Source organism: Acomys russatus, chromosome 11 (genome assembly GCF_903995435.1).
Source record: "Acomys russatus chromosome 11, mAcoRus1.1, whole genome shotgun sequence".
NCBI lineage: Eukaryota > Metazoa > Chordata > Mammalia > Rodentia > Muridae > Acomys > Acomys russatus.
The window spans coordinates 21743387-21761559 of NC_067147.1; the positions used below are offsets into that span (position 1 = coordinate 21743387).

The 18173-nt window shown below is 38.5% G+C and overlaps 1 protein-coding gene across 2 annotated transcripts in view; it reads right to left on the reverse strand.

The window, feature by feature from the left end:
- Smap1 (small ArfGAP 1) overlaps positions 1–18173 on the reverse strand; it is a 78300-nt gene that overhangs the window by 41281 nt on the left and 18846 nt on the right. For both annotated transcript variants that reach the window (XM_051152973.1, XM_051152972.1), the window contains exon 2: positions 10008–10141. In XM_051152973.1, the coding sequence (XP_051008930.1) occupies positions 10008–10141 (134 nt within the window). The remainder of the gene's footprint in view (positions 1–10007; positions 10142–18173) is intronic.

Sequence of the window (18173 nt, forward strand, 5' to 3'; positions counted from 1 at the left end):
ATCAGAAAGGAAGGCTGAACCACTCCTACAGGACACAACTGCCAAAACAAAAAATAAAACAGTTTCTAAACAAAACGGTTTCTAAAAGTAGAATAGAGCTCAATGAAAGAGAAATCCAAAGTAGAAGGCTCCGCAGATATGAAGATAAGCCTTTGAGCAGGTGCCTTAAAAAAACAAAAAGTTGTCATTTGGAAGTGAGAAGGAGCATGGCACAAACCAGCTGCCCTCAGTTTCAAGATATCACAGATTAGAACTGCAGAACAAACTGTGCCCTGTAGCTGACAAAAGAAAGTACATTATAAATGAAAGTGATGTCACACACAAACATGTGTGAATTCATGTGTATAAACATGGTTGCACTATTAAACCATGAGATAGGTATGCAGAAATTTTACACATAACAAAACTGAGAGCCAAACAGAGCCAAGAGAAACCACCAGTAAGTTAATTTCAGGTTTCATACAGTGTAACTAGGGCTATGTCTTCCATGGTTTGAAAATACCACGCTTTGCTTCAGAGACTGTTTTCATTTTACAGTTTAGGAAATTGGGGCGTAAAGAGGGTACATGATTGTTCTATTGGCTACAACAGGTTCTCTCTGAATCCTTTCTACCATTGTTCAGATGGTCAAAACACATATTCCGAAAATTTTACTTTAAGATGTAAGCACAGTGTAACTGCTGTCTTCATAGTGGGGTTGGGTTTGGTTTGGTTTAAACTGACTTTGGATACAGGAACTTGTGTTACCTGGGCTAGCCTGGGACTTTGTAGCTAGAGAGTACTTTAAACATATGATTCTCCATGTGAACCTCCTAAGCTTTGGGCTTAAAAGATGTGCACCAGCACACTTAGATTTGTCTTCATTATTAAAATCACTACTGCTATTAAAATACTGTTCTTTATTTAGACTCCCATTCACAATGTTTTAGAAAAATAACTAGCAAGAAAAGGAGGATTCTAGTTGCTTGTTTTTTGACAAATAACTGAGCTGATAGACGACAACCATTTGGAAAAAAGGAGACAAGAAGGACAATAATGGCATGTTTCTCAAGATAACGCATAAGAGTCAACAAAAAGACTCAGTGGACATAGGCCCCTGATGCCAAGCCTTTTAACTCGAGATAGATCCCCAAACAAACATGGTGGAAGGAGAAAAACAATTCCTCTAAGTTGTTCTCTGACCTCCACACATGTCATGGTACCTCGTGCCCATTCTATCCTTAATAAATAAATGTTTAAAAAAATTAAGAGAAAAAGTTAGCATTATACTTTCAATTATTTTTAACCAAGAGAAATGTAAGCTAAGGCTTTTAAGTGAGCTTTCATCACTTTTTACCATCTAGTTTCTGGGAATCAAGCCAAACCATAAGTACTAGACATTGTTCTGAAAAACATATTTTCCCCACACTGCTGAAAAACACATTTTTAAAACCTGTTTTCACTTCTCTAGGAGAAATACTTATATTTAAGCCATCAAAAACTCGAGTGTACTAAGAATTTTGACTATTATCTTGCTTTAGTGAGGTTGTGTCATCCCGTCATAGCTTTTTCTATCCTACCCAGGCTTCAAATGTGAAAAAGGGAGCACTATGGATTATAAGTCAATATTTCTATTAAGACTTTTAAAAACACTTTTTAAGACTTAAGAAACTAGAGTTCATCTTAAAATTAATACTTTGAAAACACACAAAAAGCAAGCATCTGGTAAATAGGAAATATACTCTGATTCTAGAGAATGCTAACAAAAGTCTACAAGATCATATTGAATACAAAAGTCAATGTCCATGCATGCTTCTAAAAGCATACCAGTATATTGAGATTCATGGTTATGAAATACCAGCTAGACAGAACATACTTTAAAGTTAATGCTATTTACTTTTGGCATACTGTTCTTTGGGATATGAATTCAATGGAAAATGCTAGCCAAGCTTTGTTGGGTTCCGGGTTCAAATTCCAATACCATCTTAAATCCACACTGTCTTCATTTATAGAACAACGAACATTTTTCTAAATCCCATAACTGGCTACTAAAAGGATTGTGTCCTCTTTAGTCTATAAATTTGTTTTCAGTTTTTCAACATAACCCATTCCTTAGAATATACAACACCACTAGCAGAAAGCAAGACATTACTTCAGATTCAACGTCCAAAAAAATACTAATATAAGTGAATATTAACTTCAAAATATACTGTCTTAGATGGATAGCCAAAGAGCTATGCTCTGACATACTATTGTCACAATGTAATGTACATGAAGCTCTTCTACTTCTGAAACTCCATAAGGAAAAAACACTTAATCTTAGTTTAGCATGAAAAACAAAACCTATATTCAACAATTTTATGTTTTGAATGTCTTCAAAGCTGAAAGTTTTCAAGCTGAAAAGAATTAAGGTTATCGATTTAAAATTTGAATCTGCATCTGTTATATATCTATCTATGTAGTAAGCTAAAACAAAAATAAGCAAAATTAGCAAAATTAAGAAAAAAAATGTGGGCTCAACAAGCACTACACCAGTAACATGCTAAGGAGAAAGAAAGTGCAAAAGGCTTCAACCCTACAGGAAGAACTAGAGACAACTATGGAATGCTAAGAGTGGGAGAAAGCGTCTTCTCCAGGGAAGAGCACAACAATTGGTTATCTGATACCAAATGGCCAGCCCAGGAAACATATATACAAGTAAAATTATACAGACTCCACAGGTGGTAGTATATATATATTTTACACACACACACACACACACACACACACACACACACACAGCAAGGATGGAGTTAACATGGAAGGATTTGAGAGGTGAAAAGGGAAAGATGAAATGATATAGTTGTAATTTCAAAAATATTAAGAAAAAAGTAGAAATAGAAAATAAGCAGGGTAAGTAGACAAACAGAAATAGGAAATCTTATTGAACTTACATACCAGCGCTATACTTAGTTTTAAAAATCATTGTTTCAGGTCGATGGAACACTTTCAGTGATCTAATTATGAAGCAACACATAAAACATCTCATCTAAAACAAAACCAAGTAAAAGCTAACAGGGTGGTGTAATGCAAGTCTTGGTTTCTTTGTAAACTCAGTTTTGTTATGTAAATGTTTTTGTTTTAATCCCAAGTGTAGGATTTTAGTTTGAGTTTTAGTTTGTCCATAGCTGAAAACTGTCTTGTGAGGGACTGTCTTTGCCAGCTGGTAACCTACCTCACACAGCACAGAGAGGGGCGTGGTAGAGGAGTCTGAGGAAGATAAATAGGAGAATGGAGAGAGAAGGTGGGGGCATGTAGCATGTGGCAGTTTGGAGAGACCAGAAACCAGTGTGGCAGAACAGAGAGAAAAGTATCAGCACACACACACACACCACACTTACACAATCACATGCATACACACCACCCACCCACCCATACACACTCACACACCACACACTCAGACCACAACACATACACTACACACTCACATGCACACACCACACACACAAACCATGCTCACATGATCACACAAACCACACTCACACACACACATATATACACACACCACATACTCATATGCACACCTACCACCACACTCACATACCACTCTCACTCACACACACACTCACACATACAGATACCACACTCACACATACCCCACATATGTGCACATGCATGCACACACACAACACATAACCCACTGACACACACACAGCTAAAACCAGACAAAAGCACAGGTGCCCAAGATTAAGTTATTGTCAGTCTCAGGAAGCAAGTCAAGACCAATCACAGCCCCACTGAAATAAGAGAGACAGAGAGAGAGTGTGTGTGTGTCAAGAGGAAAAAAAAAGTCGAGGGCACACATTTATGTGACTTTTCCCCAAATGGATCGCTTTTAAAAGTCTCTTATAAAATTTCACAAATTAGGGGTTGAGAGCCCTGGCTGCTCTTCCTGAGGTCCTGAGTTCAACTCCCAGCAACCACATGGTGGCTCACAACCATCTATGAGATCAGCTGCCCTATTCTGGTATGCAGGCACAGATATAGGCAGAACATTGTATACATAATAAATAAATCTTTAAAATATATTCACAGATTAGTTACAAAACAGTATTATATTTGTTGCCTTATGTCTCTTCACATAAGGCCATGATTTGAGACTTTTTTTCAGCTTGATGGGGTTATAATGAGCAATGTTCCCACCAGTGGTTTTTATCTCAAATTTTCTCTCAAATAAATGTGTATAAAGAACTAAGTAGCCGGGTGGTGGTGGTGCACACCTTTAACCCCAGCACTCGGGAGGCAGAGGCAGGTGGATCGCTGTGAGTTCGAGTCCAGCCTAGTCTAAAAAGTGAGTCCAGGACAGCCACCGCTACACAGAAACCCTGTCTCAAAAAAAAAAAAAAAAAAAAAAAAATCTGTGCTAACAGTTTATTGCTATAAGGCACTGGATATTTACCCAAGGAGCAAAATCTTAAGAAAGTAATGTTTTAACACACATAGGCAAAATACTGTGGGATAAAGCTTCCAGATAAAGCCGGGCATGGTGGCGCACGCCCTTAATCCCAGCACTCAGGAGGCAGAGTCAGGCAGATCACTGTGAGTTCAAGGCCAGCCTGGTCTACAAAATAAGTCCAGGACAGCCAAGGCTACGTAGAGAAACCCTGACTCAAAAAAAGCCCCAAAAAGCGCCCCCTCCAAAAGCTTCCAGGTGAGTATTAGCTTGATTTCTCACTGCTCTATGTAATGTTTCAGCAACAGGGCCTTACCATGAAGTTCTGGAGCACAACAAAGCATAGACAATAGCCTATAATGTTTGGGAGTCTACAGGGAAACATTCAGTCACTGCTGGTGGGAGTGCAAACTGGTGTGGCTATATGGAAACCAGTGTGTAGGTTCCTCAAAAACTATAGACAGATTTACCACAAAATACAACTACTCTAGCACATGTAACCCCAAAATTCCATATCCTATTACAGAAATACCTGCTCACCCACTTTCACTGCTGCTCTACTCACCACTAGGAGAGGGGAATAGCCTACATGTCTATCAGCTGATGAATGAGTAACAAAAATATGCTACACAGTGAAATACCATCCAGCTATTTAAAAAATGAAATTATGAAATTGAGTGAGATAACCTTGATCCAAAATGACAAATATCACATACTTCTATTCACTTTGGGATTTTAACTTTGAATCTTCAGCTATGTGTATTTCATATGGGATATCCACTGAGGTCACAAATTAGTAATAGCCATGGTGTGGGGAGGGGACTTTTAAGGGAAGTGAGAGAGAACACAGTAGAATAAAGGAAAAGCGGAGACTAATGATACAGGAAGGGTTAAATTGGGGGGGGGGGGCGATGTTGAAGGATAAAGAGGGAATATAAGAGATAACACTAAAGACTTCAAAAAGCCTATAACTTACTGTAAAAGCCTCCTAAAATAATACATGCACACATAATTTAAAAGTTTAAATGGATTTAGTCCATAATGGGTTGACAATGCCCCTACTAGATACCATGGGCTATCAAATAAAAAGCTAAGTACCAGGAATGGGTTACCTACTTTAGAGCTGATGTGGATCCAAGTTTTTCCTTTGGTCTCTATACATATAGGCATGAATACAAATACAGCCACCCCAATACAAAACAAAAAACCTGAAAATCCTATAGGTAGTATTTACAACAAAATTAGTTGACTGATTATCCTCATAAAACTCCAACTACATCTGGTAGAAACAAGCCACTAACAGCCACGAAACCTGCCTGATGCCTATAACTAATAGATGTTAAATCAAAACAAAATAGAATAAATATGAACTGAAAATCAACTATATGCCATTTTATTGAACAATACAGAACATTTTTAAACAGTCCTGAAAGAAGGAAGGAAGGAAGGAAGGAAGGAAGGAAGGAAGGAAGGAGTATATCGAGAAGGAAAAAAGACAAACATTTCCATAGTATGTACTGCTAATTTCAAGCTCTACCTCTTTCACTCCCTATGTTGCACCTACAGTTTTAGTTGCGATTTAGCACAGTGAAGTTTTTAAATTATCTATCAACACTTTTTCAACCATTCTCACTATATTTGGCCTGATTGGCATTTCAAATTGAGGCCAGGGAAAGCAACATAACTTACAGATAAAGACGGACAGAATCCCGTAATTTTGGCTTCCATAACAACAATTTGTCCTTTCTTGTAATTTAAGTACTTATTTAAGTATATGTATGCAGGCACACACCTGCCTATATGTATATGTGAGGTCAAACAGGATCAAACTCAGGTCATCAAGCTTAACAAGTGTCTTGACCCAGTGAACCATTTTGCTGGTCACAATTTTTTTTTCCTGAGACTTAAAATTGATATTAAGGCAAGCAAGTGAATAGATATTGCTAGGTTAAGCTAAAGGCTACCAATTAACCTCATAGTTGGTTTTCTTAGCAATAATTCAGTATTAACAGAAATCTATACCCATTTTGCTTATTATCTTTCCACCTTATAACAGAAAATGTAAGTAGTAAAAAAAAGTACTGAAAGTATCTCTTTCAAAAAAGTATCCTTCTGAGATTGGATTACACTTCTGAGGAAAGATAAAACATAAAGAATCTGAGGAATGGGACATTCATAGTCATCTAAGCTTATCCTGCCCACTCAATGTGTAAATCTCAACTATACATTCCTAGTTGCTTGTCTAGGCTCGACACAAACTACTGTACTAATAATAAACTCGTTTTATTCAATGCAAAGTTTCAAACAAGCTAAGAAACTTGGAAGTAGCATTTCTTTTAACAAGGGCACTCTTTATTTTTCAAATGTAATACAAATAACTAAAAATATTAAAATGAATAAACTTTAAATTTATAAATAGTACAAAAGTTAATACTTTCCAAAAACTTGAGAAGTACACGACAACAGGCTGGGCATGGGCATGCATGCTTGGAAACAAAGGTGGGTGGATCTATTTCTAAGAGTTGAAGGTGAGCCTGGTCTAGTGAGTTCCAGGCCAGCCAGGACTGCATAATGAGAACCATGTCTTCAACAAACAAAAGCAGAACCTGACAAGCCCATATTCAAAGATACTCAGTTTAACTCTAAGCCACATTAAAAGAAAGAAATTCAAGGTTTTAAAGGTAAGTAACTTTATTTATACAGTAGCCAAATATGTTTTGATAAAAAATTATTTGTTGAAAAGCAAGCATTCAACAAATTTAAAACAGCATGTATGGTAGATGCCCTAAAAAACTGAAAGAACATACAATATATGTAAGTATATATACAAGATATAAGTAAGTCATGAAAACATGGCATATCTAACTGCAGTTAATAAGTAACCCTGAGATAAAACTCTCTAAGTGGTTACATTTTACCAAATCATACACACCCCTCTATCTTAATAGTTTGACTGAACTGGAGGATTAGATCCTTTTTTTCTTTTTCTTTTTCTTTTTTTTTCCCCTTGTTTTTTGAGACAGGATTTCTCTGCGTAGCTTTGGCTGGCCTCGAACTCACAGAGATCCACCTGTCTGTGCCTCCCCGAATGCTAGGATTACAGGAGTGCTCCATCATGCCCAGCTGGAATTAAGTCTTGATAAAGCATTTTCAAAAAAGATTGCCATATTTGAAAATAGTAAACATTATTATAGGAGTATCACGGGAATAGTAATAGTGATCATAAGGGAAGACACAAAGTAGATTTAAATGTGGTAAAGCTGCTTCACTTACTCTGAACAATAAAGACCTCCCAAGTATTTTTACCTCAACAAGCCCTCAGGATGCTATCTCTCTTTTCCAAATCAGAGTGAAGACTAACTAGGAATGACGTCCAAGTTTCAATTTCTGTACATACAGCACTGTCCTCTGAGCATAAGAGCCATCATCTGCATCAGAACAGCTGTGACTCTTCCAAGAGACTCCCCGATCTGGCTTGCTGACGGTCAATGGCCCCTCACCAGATTTCAGTCACTCCTTACTACACCCCTATCTATCTGAATATAATTCTTCCCAATTATATTTGGCCTCGCCATCTGAAGACGTGCTAGAGTCTATAGACTATGGAACCTTAATTGGGGGAGAGACCTCCACCTATGCAGCTATAGGGCAGAACTCACTATGCTGGAGTAAGACGTCCCACTGGTGTGGTTGTTCTGCGGATACCCACACTCCTGAAAGCAACTCTTCACCTGGACTCTTGTTAGTAAGTCCAGTAAACTCACTGGTGCGACCAGCTGGACTCTGGTGGGCTCATACTTCGATTTTTCATGACTGCCCTATACATGAGTGGCCTGCTGTTAGACAGGTTTTTCCATCTCCCCAGAGGAAAGGGTCCCAAAACAAATGTCCCTGAGAACTAACTTGTATAGACAGAAGTTAACTGAATGCTTGTTTTTAGAGGATTTGATTGTAAGTTGACCCAAGGAAACACTACAGAGACAGACATTCTACCTCCACTAAGGTGTTGGTGACTTTGTCAACACTCAAAAGCTCACTGAGATCTGTGAATCATTCTCTTTGTGACACAACAATTTTTTTAAGTAGCAAATAAACTAATGAATAAAATGCCATGTCATCAATTTCGCATTTCTGAATATTCCTACCACCACAGGAATGAGATAGCCTTAGATATGAATGACAGGCAGCTTCAAAAGACAGATAGTAGCTCTTATCTATTCACATCAAAATGCTTGCCATCTGTATTAGTTACTTGACTCATGACAGAATGCTGGGCAAAACAACTTTCAGAAAGACAGGCTTATCTTAGACTATGGTTCTACAGGATATATTCAGGAAAAACATGGTGGAAAAGCAGGAGCGGCTTGCTATTTTCTCCTTTTTATTCACAAAGTACCCCTGCTCATGGAATGGTGCAGCCCACACTTAGAGTAGGTCTTCCAACAAGAACCTAATCTGCCTAAGCTCCAAAACATGCCCAGAGTTTTTGTCACCATGGTAATTCTAAATCCTAGTAGAGTTGACATTCAAGATTAACCATTGTGAATAAAATACTATTTTTGGCTAGAACTCTCATTCATTAATATTCAATGGATCCTCAGTAGTAAACTAAGAAACCAACACATCAAAACAGATTACCAGAAAGAAGTTAAATTGCTTACAATTTATTATAAGATACACTAGGGCAGCAATGCTCAGAGTTTTACATAATGGATAAATGGACCGGTAGACTACAGTTCTGATGGGGAAAGTACGGATGAATGAGTATGGATGGGTATGCAAATGTCATTCCATCTATTGGAAGCAACTGAGCATCAGTGGACTTGGGTATCAGGCATTCTGAAAATAATCTCTGTGATACCAAAAAAAATGGCTATATATTGACATATTCTGAATTATTAATGGTAATTTCAAAGGTCATACTAATATAAATAATGAAAAATCAGTGTGATTTTACTGTGAGTTACACAATTAGACCAATAAAAGTAATTGTTTTTATATCGGCAGCTAATCTTAAGGATTAGAAAGTAATATGTTAAAGTTTTAAGACTGTCACCCTGGAAAAACAGCAAACTCACAATTATAAATTTATCCGTAACAAAGCTAACTATTCTACAGAAACCAAACATGGTCAATCAATGGTTTTCTCAACGGGCTGGGACTGCCTCCTTAGTACTAGCCTCTCCCCAAACACCAAGAACACTTCTTTACAGAAGAGAAATTCTTCAAGTCAGTTTTCAGGTAAGCAGTGCTTTCTTTTTCCTTTATCTTTACCCAGACTCCCTCTACTGGCAAGAATATTAAAACTATGGAATTATAGTGGCAAATTTCACCAATTCAATTAAAACATTTTTAAATGCTGTGAAGTCAACATTTTAGAGTGAAAAAAAAAAGAAAAGAAAAAGAAAAAAAGAAGATTTAAAACTATCACAGACTCAACAATAATTTAATATCAGTGAATTAATGAAATAACATTCAAATTTTTGATATAGCATATTTCTGCATGCATTTCAATATTAATCCTTAACATAGGATTAAATACTTCATAATTATTTAAAATTGATTTTTAATAATTACTTGTTAAAGTAATGTTTACCTGTATCTGTTCTGGTGTCCATTGGTCTAGGTTGACTGACTTGACCCTGGATATATGAACCCCAAGATTTCTATGAATTCCAGCACATCTGATGCAAATAAACACACCAATATTCCAGGAAGCCCACCGGGGACCTAATTAAGGAAAGAAACAAGGCATGTATTAAAACTAAAACAGCCTGGCTGTATACTACTTGCATTTTAATTTTTTATGCAAATGAGAAAAATTCTACCTTATTACATAGCATTTTAAATTTTATACAATTGTTAACAGAAGCTTATAGAAATCACATACTCAAGGTTGTTTTTTTTTCCCCCCAATGGTACTGGCAACAGTTTGAGAGAATGCCATGTCATGCCTGCACTAAAATGTTATAAAACAATCTTTAAGAATCTAAGCAGAAGTAGGGAATTGTGCACACCTGTAGTCCCAGCACTCAGGGAAGCAGAGACAGGCAGATCTCTGTGAGTTCGAGGCCAGCCTGGTCTACAAAGTAAGTTCAGGACAGCCAAGGCTACAGAGAAACCCTGTCTCAAAACAAACAAACAAACAAACAAACAAATCTCTCAGTGGCTAAGAGCACTTGTTATGCAAGCATGAGGACCTGAACTCAAATCCCCAGCACCCACGTGAAAATGCAAGCATGGATATGCATCCCTATAACCCCACATTGCAGGACAGAACTAGGCAGAGCCTGGGCAGCCACCCCAGCCAAGTTCAGGCACAAATCCTGCCAACAACACAGGAGACAGGGATCCACAGGGAACATACAAGACGTGCTCTAGCCTCCACATGAGCACACAAGAGCATGCACACTAATATCTATGCACATGCATCACACAGAGAGAAGAAAAAAAAAAAAGATTTTCTACTGGTCTTACTTTCTGGAAATGTTTCCTAACTCCAAGACTTTAAAACTACTCAATTCACAGACATCCAGCTGACGCCAAGTTGCATGGGCAGGTGGAATACTCACTCCCAGAGGCCCATCGGAAACTCCACGTGGTCTGCCTGCCTACAGTGGAAGCCACTATGGTGTGGTATGTGGTGGAGAGATAGGAATGAAAGAGAAGCAGAACGTTTTGAGTACTATGAAGAGATTGGAACTGCAGAGGAACTGCACGTGAGTGCCTGCCCCACCACCTGAGGCCAGGATGATGTCCAGGCCTTTGCTGGCACTGAAAGCCATGGACGTACGAGTTCATGGCTGTGCATGGCTGTGTTGATGTCCATGGCTTACATGACCATCAAAGGCCATACAGACATCCCTGGTCTAGGTTCCCGCCTGAAACCATGTTAATGCCCAAGGACTGGGCAATGCTGCCCTCGCTTTGCTGCTGCAACACTCAGGAGAGTGGGCCCTGCACCTCTCCTGGCCAGCACAGTAGAACTGGCCCTGATGGCAAAGGCAAGAATAAACCATCCCCAAGGGAATGAGAGCAGGAGAGCTGGCCCCATCCCTTGCCAGCTGTAGCACTGAGTGAGCTAGTTCAAGGCAGTGCCAGAGAGCTTGCGGCTCTCTGCCATGTGGATGAGGGGAGAGCGGGTGGGCTGACCAACTCAGCTCCCACTCAGTCCCATATCCAGAGTTTTGAGTTGGTCCACCCCAACATCTGCCCCATCTATGAACTGCTGGAGCAAGTGAAGCGGCCAGTCCTGCAGATCCAAAGCTGCAGGATCTCCAGGCAAAGGGCAACAATAAGGTATCTGAGAGGAAACTGGGTGAAAATACAGTATTGATAGTATAGCAGAAGCCAGAGGTCTTGGACCAGACCAATGACTCACTGCAGTGAACATTCGAAAGTAAAAGTGTGTAGACAAAGGTGCATATGTGGGGCTCACTATGACACACTACAGCTTCCACAAGATGGATTTTTGTTTGTTTTATTTTTTATTTTCTTTTGGTGGGGGAAGGTTACAAGAGCAGAGGGTGGAGAAGAAAGGACGAGGAAATGAGTAGCACTGGGGTGCACGATGTGAAATGTAAAAAGAATCAAAAAGTTTTTTAAAACTAATTTAGTTTTTCACTACACATATTTGAACAACAGTAACACATATCCTTATGAAAAGTTCTTTATTAACTAAATAAGATAGTGATTAAAATGTTAACAATAAATCAAATAATACTATTTTTAATTTGTGAGACAGGATCTCATTCAACTGCCCAGGCTACCCTCAACTTTGTGACTGTCCTGCAGCATCCTGAGTAGCTGAGGTCACAAGTGTAGAAGATTCATTTTAAAAATTTGTTTTTTCAATGCATCTGTGAAAGGTATGCAGGCCTAGACTCTCAAAACTTTGGATGGTTAGGCACGAAGATTGAGTTCAGGTTCAGTCTATGGTACACAGCAAGAGTATATCTAAATAAAATGTAAACATCAATAAGAAAGGTCAAACAAAAATAATGAACAGGTAAAAACGAGTGGGTACTTGAAACAAGAAATGTTTGTCCAAGAAACATGCATACTCTCGAAATATTTTTTAATCTACAAAGGCCTCTACTGTGTATCTGGCACGCTGGAAAAAAATGTTTTCAGTAAGGAAAACAAGACTGTCTCAATAGGCCTTATATTCAATAAGATTTTAAAACATTTTTGAAAGGCATATAAAGCATTAAACCACTTATTATATTGATAACATATGAATACAATGCATATTAACTGAAAGCCTCTATATCTTTCATGAAATGAGGCAAGGTGAGAAATGACGATGTGAGATGTAGGTATGTGTATATATTTCTCAGAATATATATATATATATATATGTTCTGGGAATAGTACATAATCCACAGACCAGGAGGGCACTGGTTATTCTGTACTTTTGAAGAAAACAAGTGTTTGTTTCACTAATATTTAATATGCATATGAAAACTGACATTCTATAAATGATACTTATTTTGATCAGTCAAGACAGAATAGAGAACATGGCAGAAACACTAACATGAATATAAGCACATGAGCCCTAACTATTATTCTTTATACTTAAATGTATTCTTAGCATTCATAATTATAAGTATTCTTGAGATTATTTTAAGTGGAAAAAATTAAGTTTCTGAAAAGTTTCTGAAAAAAATGTTTCTGGGTGTCTAAAAGTTATCTGAGCATGAAAAAATAGGTTCATAAAAGCCATATATAGGTATTAAGCTTTTAAACAACTGCAAGCTGTTTAAGCATATACTTTCATCTAAAGGTAAAGGCTACTCTAGAAAAAAAAAAAATCACACTGAAGCTACTCATTACAAAATAGTAAAAATCACACACACACAGACACACAAACACCTCCTCCCCACAGAAAGGGCTAACCACCCCATCTCTCTCATATACCTGCTTTTAGGTTTAAGTTTAGGTTTAAGAACTGGCACCTATAAACTGACACACACTTTGGACTTCCATGACTAATCCAGACACAGCTGCCTCCTACAATTATTCCTAACCATTTCTCACAACAATTTATTTCATAACTGTTGTGGAGATTTTGGTTTATTATATATAAACATGTTTTAATTCCAGGTGTGGGAACATGAGGGCTTCTTCAGTTAGTCCACAGCTGGTAACTGCCTCATGAGAGGGCATGTGATCTTTGTTAGCTGGGAACTGTCTCGTGTGGGGGTGTGGCCTTTGCCAGTGGGAAGAAATGTCAGACCCAGAGAAAAACTGGAGGCTCTGAGAAACAAGAAGGCTGCTGGTGCTCCCTCCCCGCCCCCAGCTGCTCCTGGCAGATGTAGTTTAGCCAGGAGAAGTTGGAGACATCCTGAAACAAGGACTGGACTCGCCCCAAGGAACCTGACAACCTTAAGCAGTAGGAAGTAGCTAAGGAAAACTACGCCCCTTCACCCCACTAACCTTTTTTCTCTCCTACTTGGTGTTGGGGTATTGTAAAGGAATGGGATGGAGAAGGGAGAAAGAAATATAAGAAACAAAAATAAAAGTAAACTTTAAAAACATGGCAACACATAACAATATAAATATATCACAGTTTGAAACTTAGACAGAAATCTTAAATAGGTAAAAACAGAAAAATAAGTAGTATAACTACTTTAGCAGTTAAGTCTCGAGCCAAGAAAAGTGAAAGAGATGCCTAATGTCTCAGCTTACTGCACATGTTTTACCTGGGATACTGTGACAATGCAGGCTCTAATTGTGCTGTTCTTGGACTGACACCAAGAATTGTCTTCTTAGCAAGTCCCCAAGATGCCCAGACTGCCACTCAATGACCACATTTTGAAAAGCAAAATTCTAGGTTATTCTTAAGTCATCAATTCAAACATTCCGCACACAACAGTCACACACAAAACCCACCAAGCCATAATCAATGTGTTCTAAGATGCAGACATAGAACACACACACAGCTTACACATATTTGTCTATTTAGGCAGATCAAGGGTACCTGCCAAAAGGGTATTTGGCAAAGTACTGTTAGATAAAGTTCACTGAAGAATGTCAGTTTCATGTTAAATTGTATTGTAAGCACTCCTTACTGTTTTTCCTATTTAAATGACTAAAGTTACAAAGGCATAAATTGTTGGGCTTGTTGATTTAAACCTGCCAAATCCTTTACCTGTCCCTTTGGCCCCTGTGGAGAAGAAAACCAAGGAACTATTCATGTGGAGCAGAGAAGGGGGCAGAAATAAGCTAGCTCTGCTGTGTCTGTGGTTCCTAAGTATATTGGTATTCTGCATGATACTGCCACCATTCTTGAAGGGGTACCCTGGTGGCACAACCACAACTGCATGTACACCACTGTGCAAAACTATGTGAGTTTTCAATCAAGCAGCCATTTCCTTAGGGATTTCCAGAGCTATGCAGAGAAATGTTAAGGCTGCTCAGGGAGCCTTCCTCAATCCAGCTACCAATGCATGGAGGAGGCTTCACACAAGCAGAACACTCCAGAGAAACACAACTGTGATGGATGCCACTCAAGCCACAAGAGACTTTGTTTTAGTCATAGCCACTCCTCATACCTTGCAAAGGCTCCTGGAGACTTCACTTTCGTCATAACAGTTTCATGAGAGCCTTTATATGATGCTCTGACTATAGTCTCTTATGATGACCGCCCTTCTCCGATTCACAAACACTTGGACTTCACAGCTGTTTCAATCTGACACTAACAGCTAGGGCAGACTGGCCTATAAACACAAAGACTGTGGCTACAGACAAGACTGCATGTGACTGTCTGTCATCCTCTTCAGAGTAGTCCAAGAGTCTTCCTGTCCTGTGCATTGCCTCCACTCCCACCGGAGCCTGCAGCCTAACCCCAGATAAAGCTTCATTTGAGTGTTTTATTGCTTACACTGGAAGAATAAGGGCAAACAACTCCCAACCCAGCAGCAGACAAAAGACAACTTAAGAGAATTGGCGACTATTAAGAACTGTGCAAAGCTGTGGCCATGAAGAACTGCTGAAAGATGGCAACTGGAAATGGAAACTATGTGGAAGAGGGGATTAATATATTTCCTAATTTGCTTTAATATACCAACTGTTTTAAGGGACTAATAATTATGATTCCAACAAGAATGGAAATAAATGTGACTATCAGCACAAAGAACTGACAGGATTTAGTGGTAGAAAAATATAGTGACAAAAGAAAAGGCCAAGACTCGGGTTCCTAGAAATGTTAGGTGTACTTGTAAAGTACTTGTAACTATTTGAAACTTTCTAGATCTATGTTTTAAATGACAGTGACACATTGAGATAAAAAATATCCAGCAAGCACTTAAGAATATAAGACTAGGAGTTGGAGAGCTATCCTAGTGGTTATGAGCATTGTCAGAACAATCTGTAACTCCAGTTCCAGGGGATCCAATGTCCTGTTCTGGTCTTCACAGATACCAGGCACAAAAGTGATGCTCAAACAAACCTCAACATACCAGATACCCTGAATTTGTTAGAAAAGTTTGTGGGAAACAGGCTTGAACTCATTGATACAGGAAAGACTTTCTGAACATGATACCAGTATCAGAAGCACTAAGACCCATGATTAATAAATGAAACCTCATGAATCTGAAAAGGTTGTGTATGGCAAAAGATACTGTCATTTGGACAAGGAACAGCCACCAGGATGGAAAAAGACCATTGTCAATTGTACATCTGACAGAGGGGATCTAAAAGAGTTTAAAAAAAAAATTTTAAAACCTGAGTATTGCTACGACTAATTTTAAGATAGGGTAGGGAACTAAAAAGAGTTCTCAAAAATGAGATACAAACGGCTGAGAAACACTTAAAGAGATGTTCAACATCCTTAGTCATCAGGGAAATGCAAATCAAAAGTGCTCAGAGTTCATTGTAAACCAGTCAGAATGTTCAAGATCAATAAAACAAATGACAGCATTTGGTACCAAACATGTTAGGCAGGAAGATCAACACACACTTATTCCTGGCTAGTGGGGATGCAAACTTGTACAGACACTAGGAAGTCAATGTGGTGGTCCCTTAAGAAGCTGGAAATAGATCTACCTCAAGATCCACTATACCACTCTTGGATATATACCCAAAAGACTCTACACCCTACCACAGAGATACTTGCTCTTCCATGATCATTGCTACTCTATTCATAATAGCAGAAATTGAAACAACCTAGATGTACATCAACTGATGAACAGATATAATAACAACATGGTACATTTACAAAACAGAGTATCATTCAGCTCTTTAGAAAAATGAAATTCACAGGTAAATTGATGGAGCTTTAAAAAAAAAAATCATCCTGAGTGAGGTAGCCCAGACCCTGAAAGACAAATATTGTATGTTTTCTCTTATATATGAATATTAACTTTTAAGCTTTCAATGTGTGCAGTAATCCATATAAACAGAGGTTAGGTACTTTGTAATGTACCAGGTAAGAGAGGAACTTCCAAGGAAAGAAAAATAGACTATATTGTCATGGAGAAATCAAGGAGAAACTAGAATGGAGGATTAAGTAGGAAGTGGGATGGAAGAGAAGAACAAAGGGTGGAATATGGGAAGTAACAACAAACACCATAAGATCATTTTTTAAAAACATGCAAACCTACTACTGTACAAGATATGTAAAATAGAAACACATATAAAAAGAATTCTAATAGCATCACCAATACTAGCACACTACCCCAACTAGGTATCTTTTTGCTACGAAGTAAACATCCAGTGCCAAGAATGGGTTAAATCTTGTTGAGTCACTTACCAAAGGGCCTCATGGAACCCCTACACCAAAGGCTATTGCCAAGACCACTGGATGCCCTCCACAACCTGACATTTTGTATGTCATGAAATACAGAGAAGTTGAGCCAGTGCCTCTCTAGAAGCTTCACCAGTGTTCATGGTGCTTTAAAGTACTCTGCACACTATCATAGGAGAAAAATAATCATCAATATCTCCCAAGCTACAAGCTCTACAACCTACACTAACCTGGTGCAAGACAGACAAGTGCAATGATGGCACAAATGTTATGGGAGTAAGCAACACTTCCTGTTTGCGTTGAAGGCCACCCTTTAAGATGGAACCCATACCTGACACTGCTAAAATAGCCAACAACCTGAAAATAGATATGCCATGGTACTAGGGGAACAGCTAATAGTAATGTTCTGCTTCAGTGTCTGTTCATCAACTCGCATCAGAGAAGCTTCTTCCTGAAATAGATGAGAACACACAAGAGAGATCCACAAGTGGACAGTGTGCAGCGAGTCAGAGACTTTGGAGCACTCGATCACAAATGGAATGTCTTTATCAATGTCCTCCCCCTCAAGGCTCAGGGATGTAGAAGAGGAGGGGAAAGGACTATAAGAGCCAAAGGTGATGGATGAATCCAAGTAAATGATGTCTTACAGAAACAACAGGACTGATTCACATATAAACTCACAAAGATGGTGGCAAGACACACAAGACCTGCACAGGTTCAAGCCAGATGGGGTTCTGCCACAGGGGGGAGGAAGTAGACACAGGCTCCTACCTCTATCCCAAAAGCTACCTGTATTAAAAACCTGCTGACAAAGGAAAAAAAGTCCATTTTCTTCAGTAGTTTCATTGGGTATATTAACCACACTTGAGGGCTGACCACATGCCCAGGAGTAGTTGGCCAACACAAAATGAACTCAGTAATATTTTATAGATTTTTTTTGTCTTATTTTTCTTTGGGTATTTTTTGCCTTATTGATCTTCTGCTTGTATATTTTAATTTCCATTTTTGTGTTTT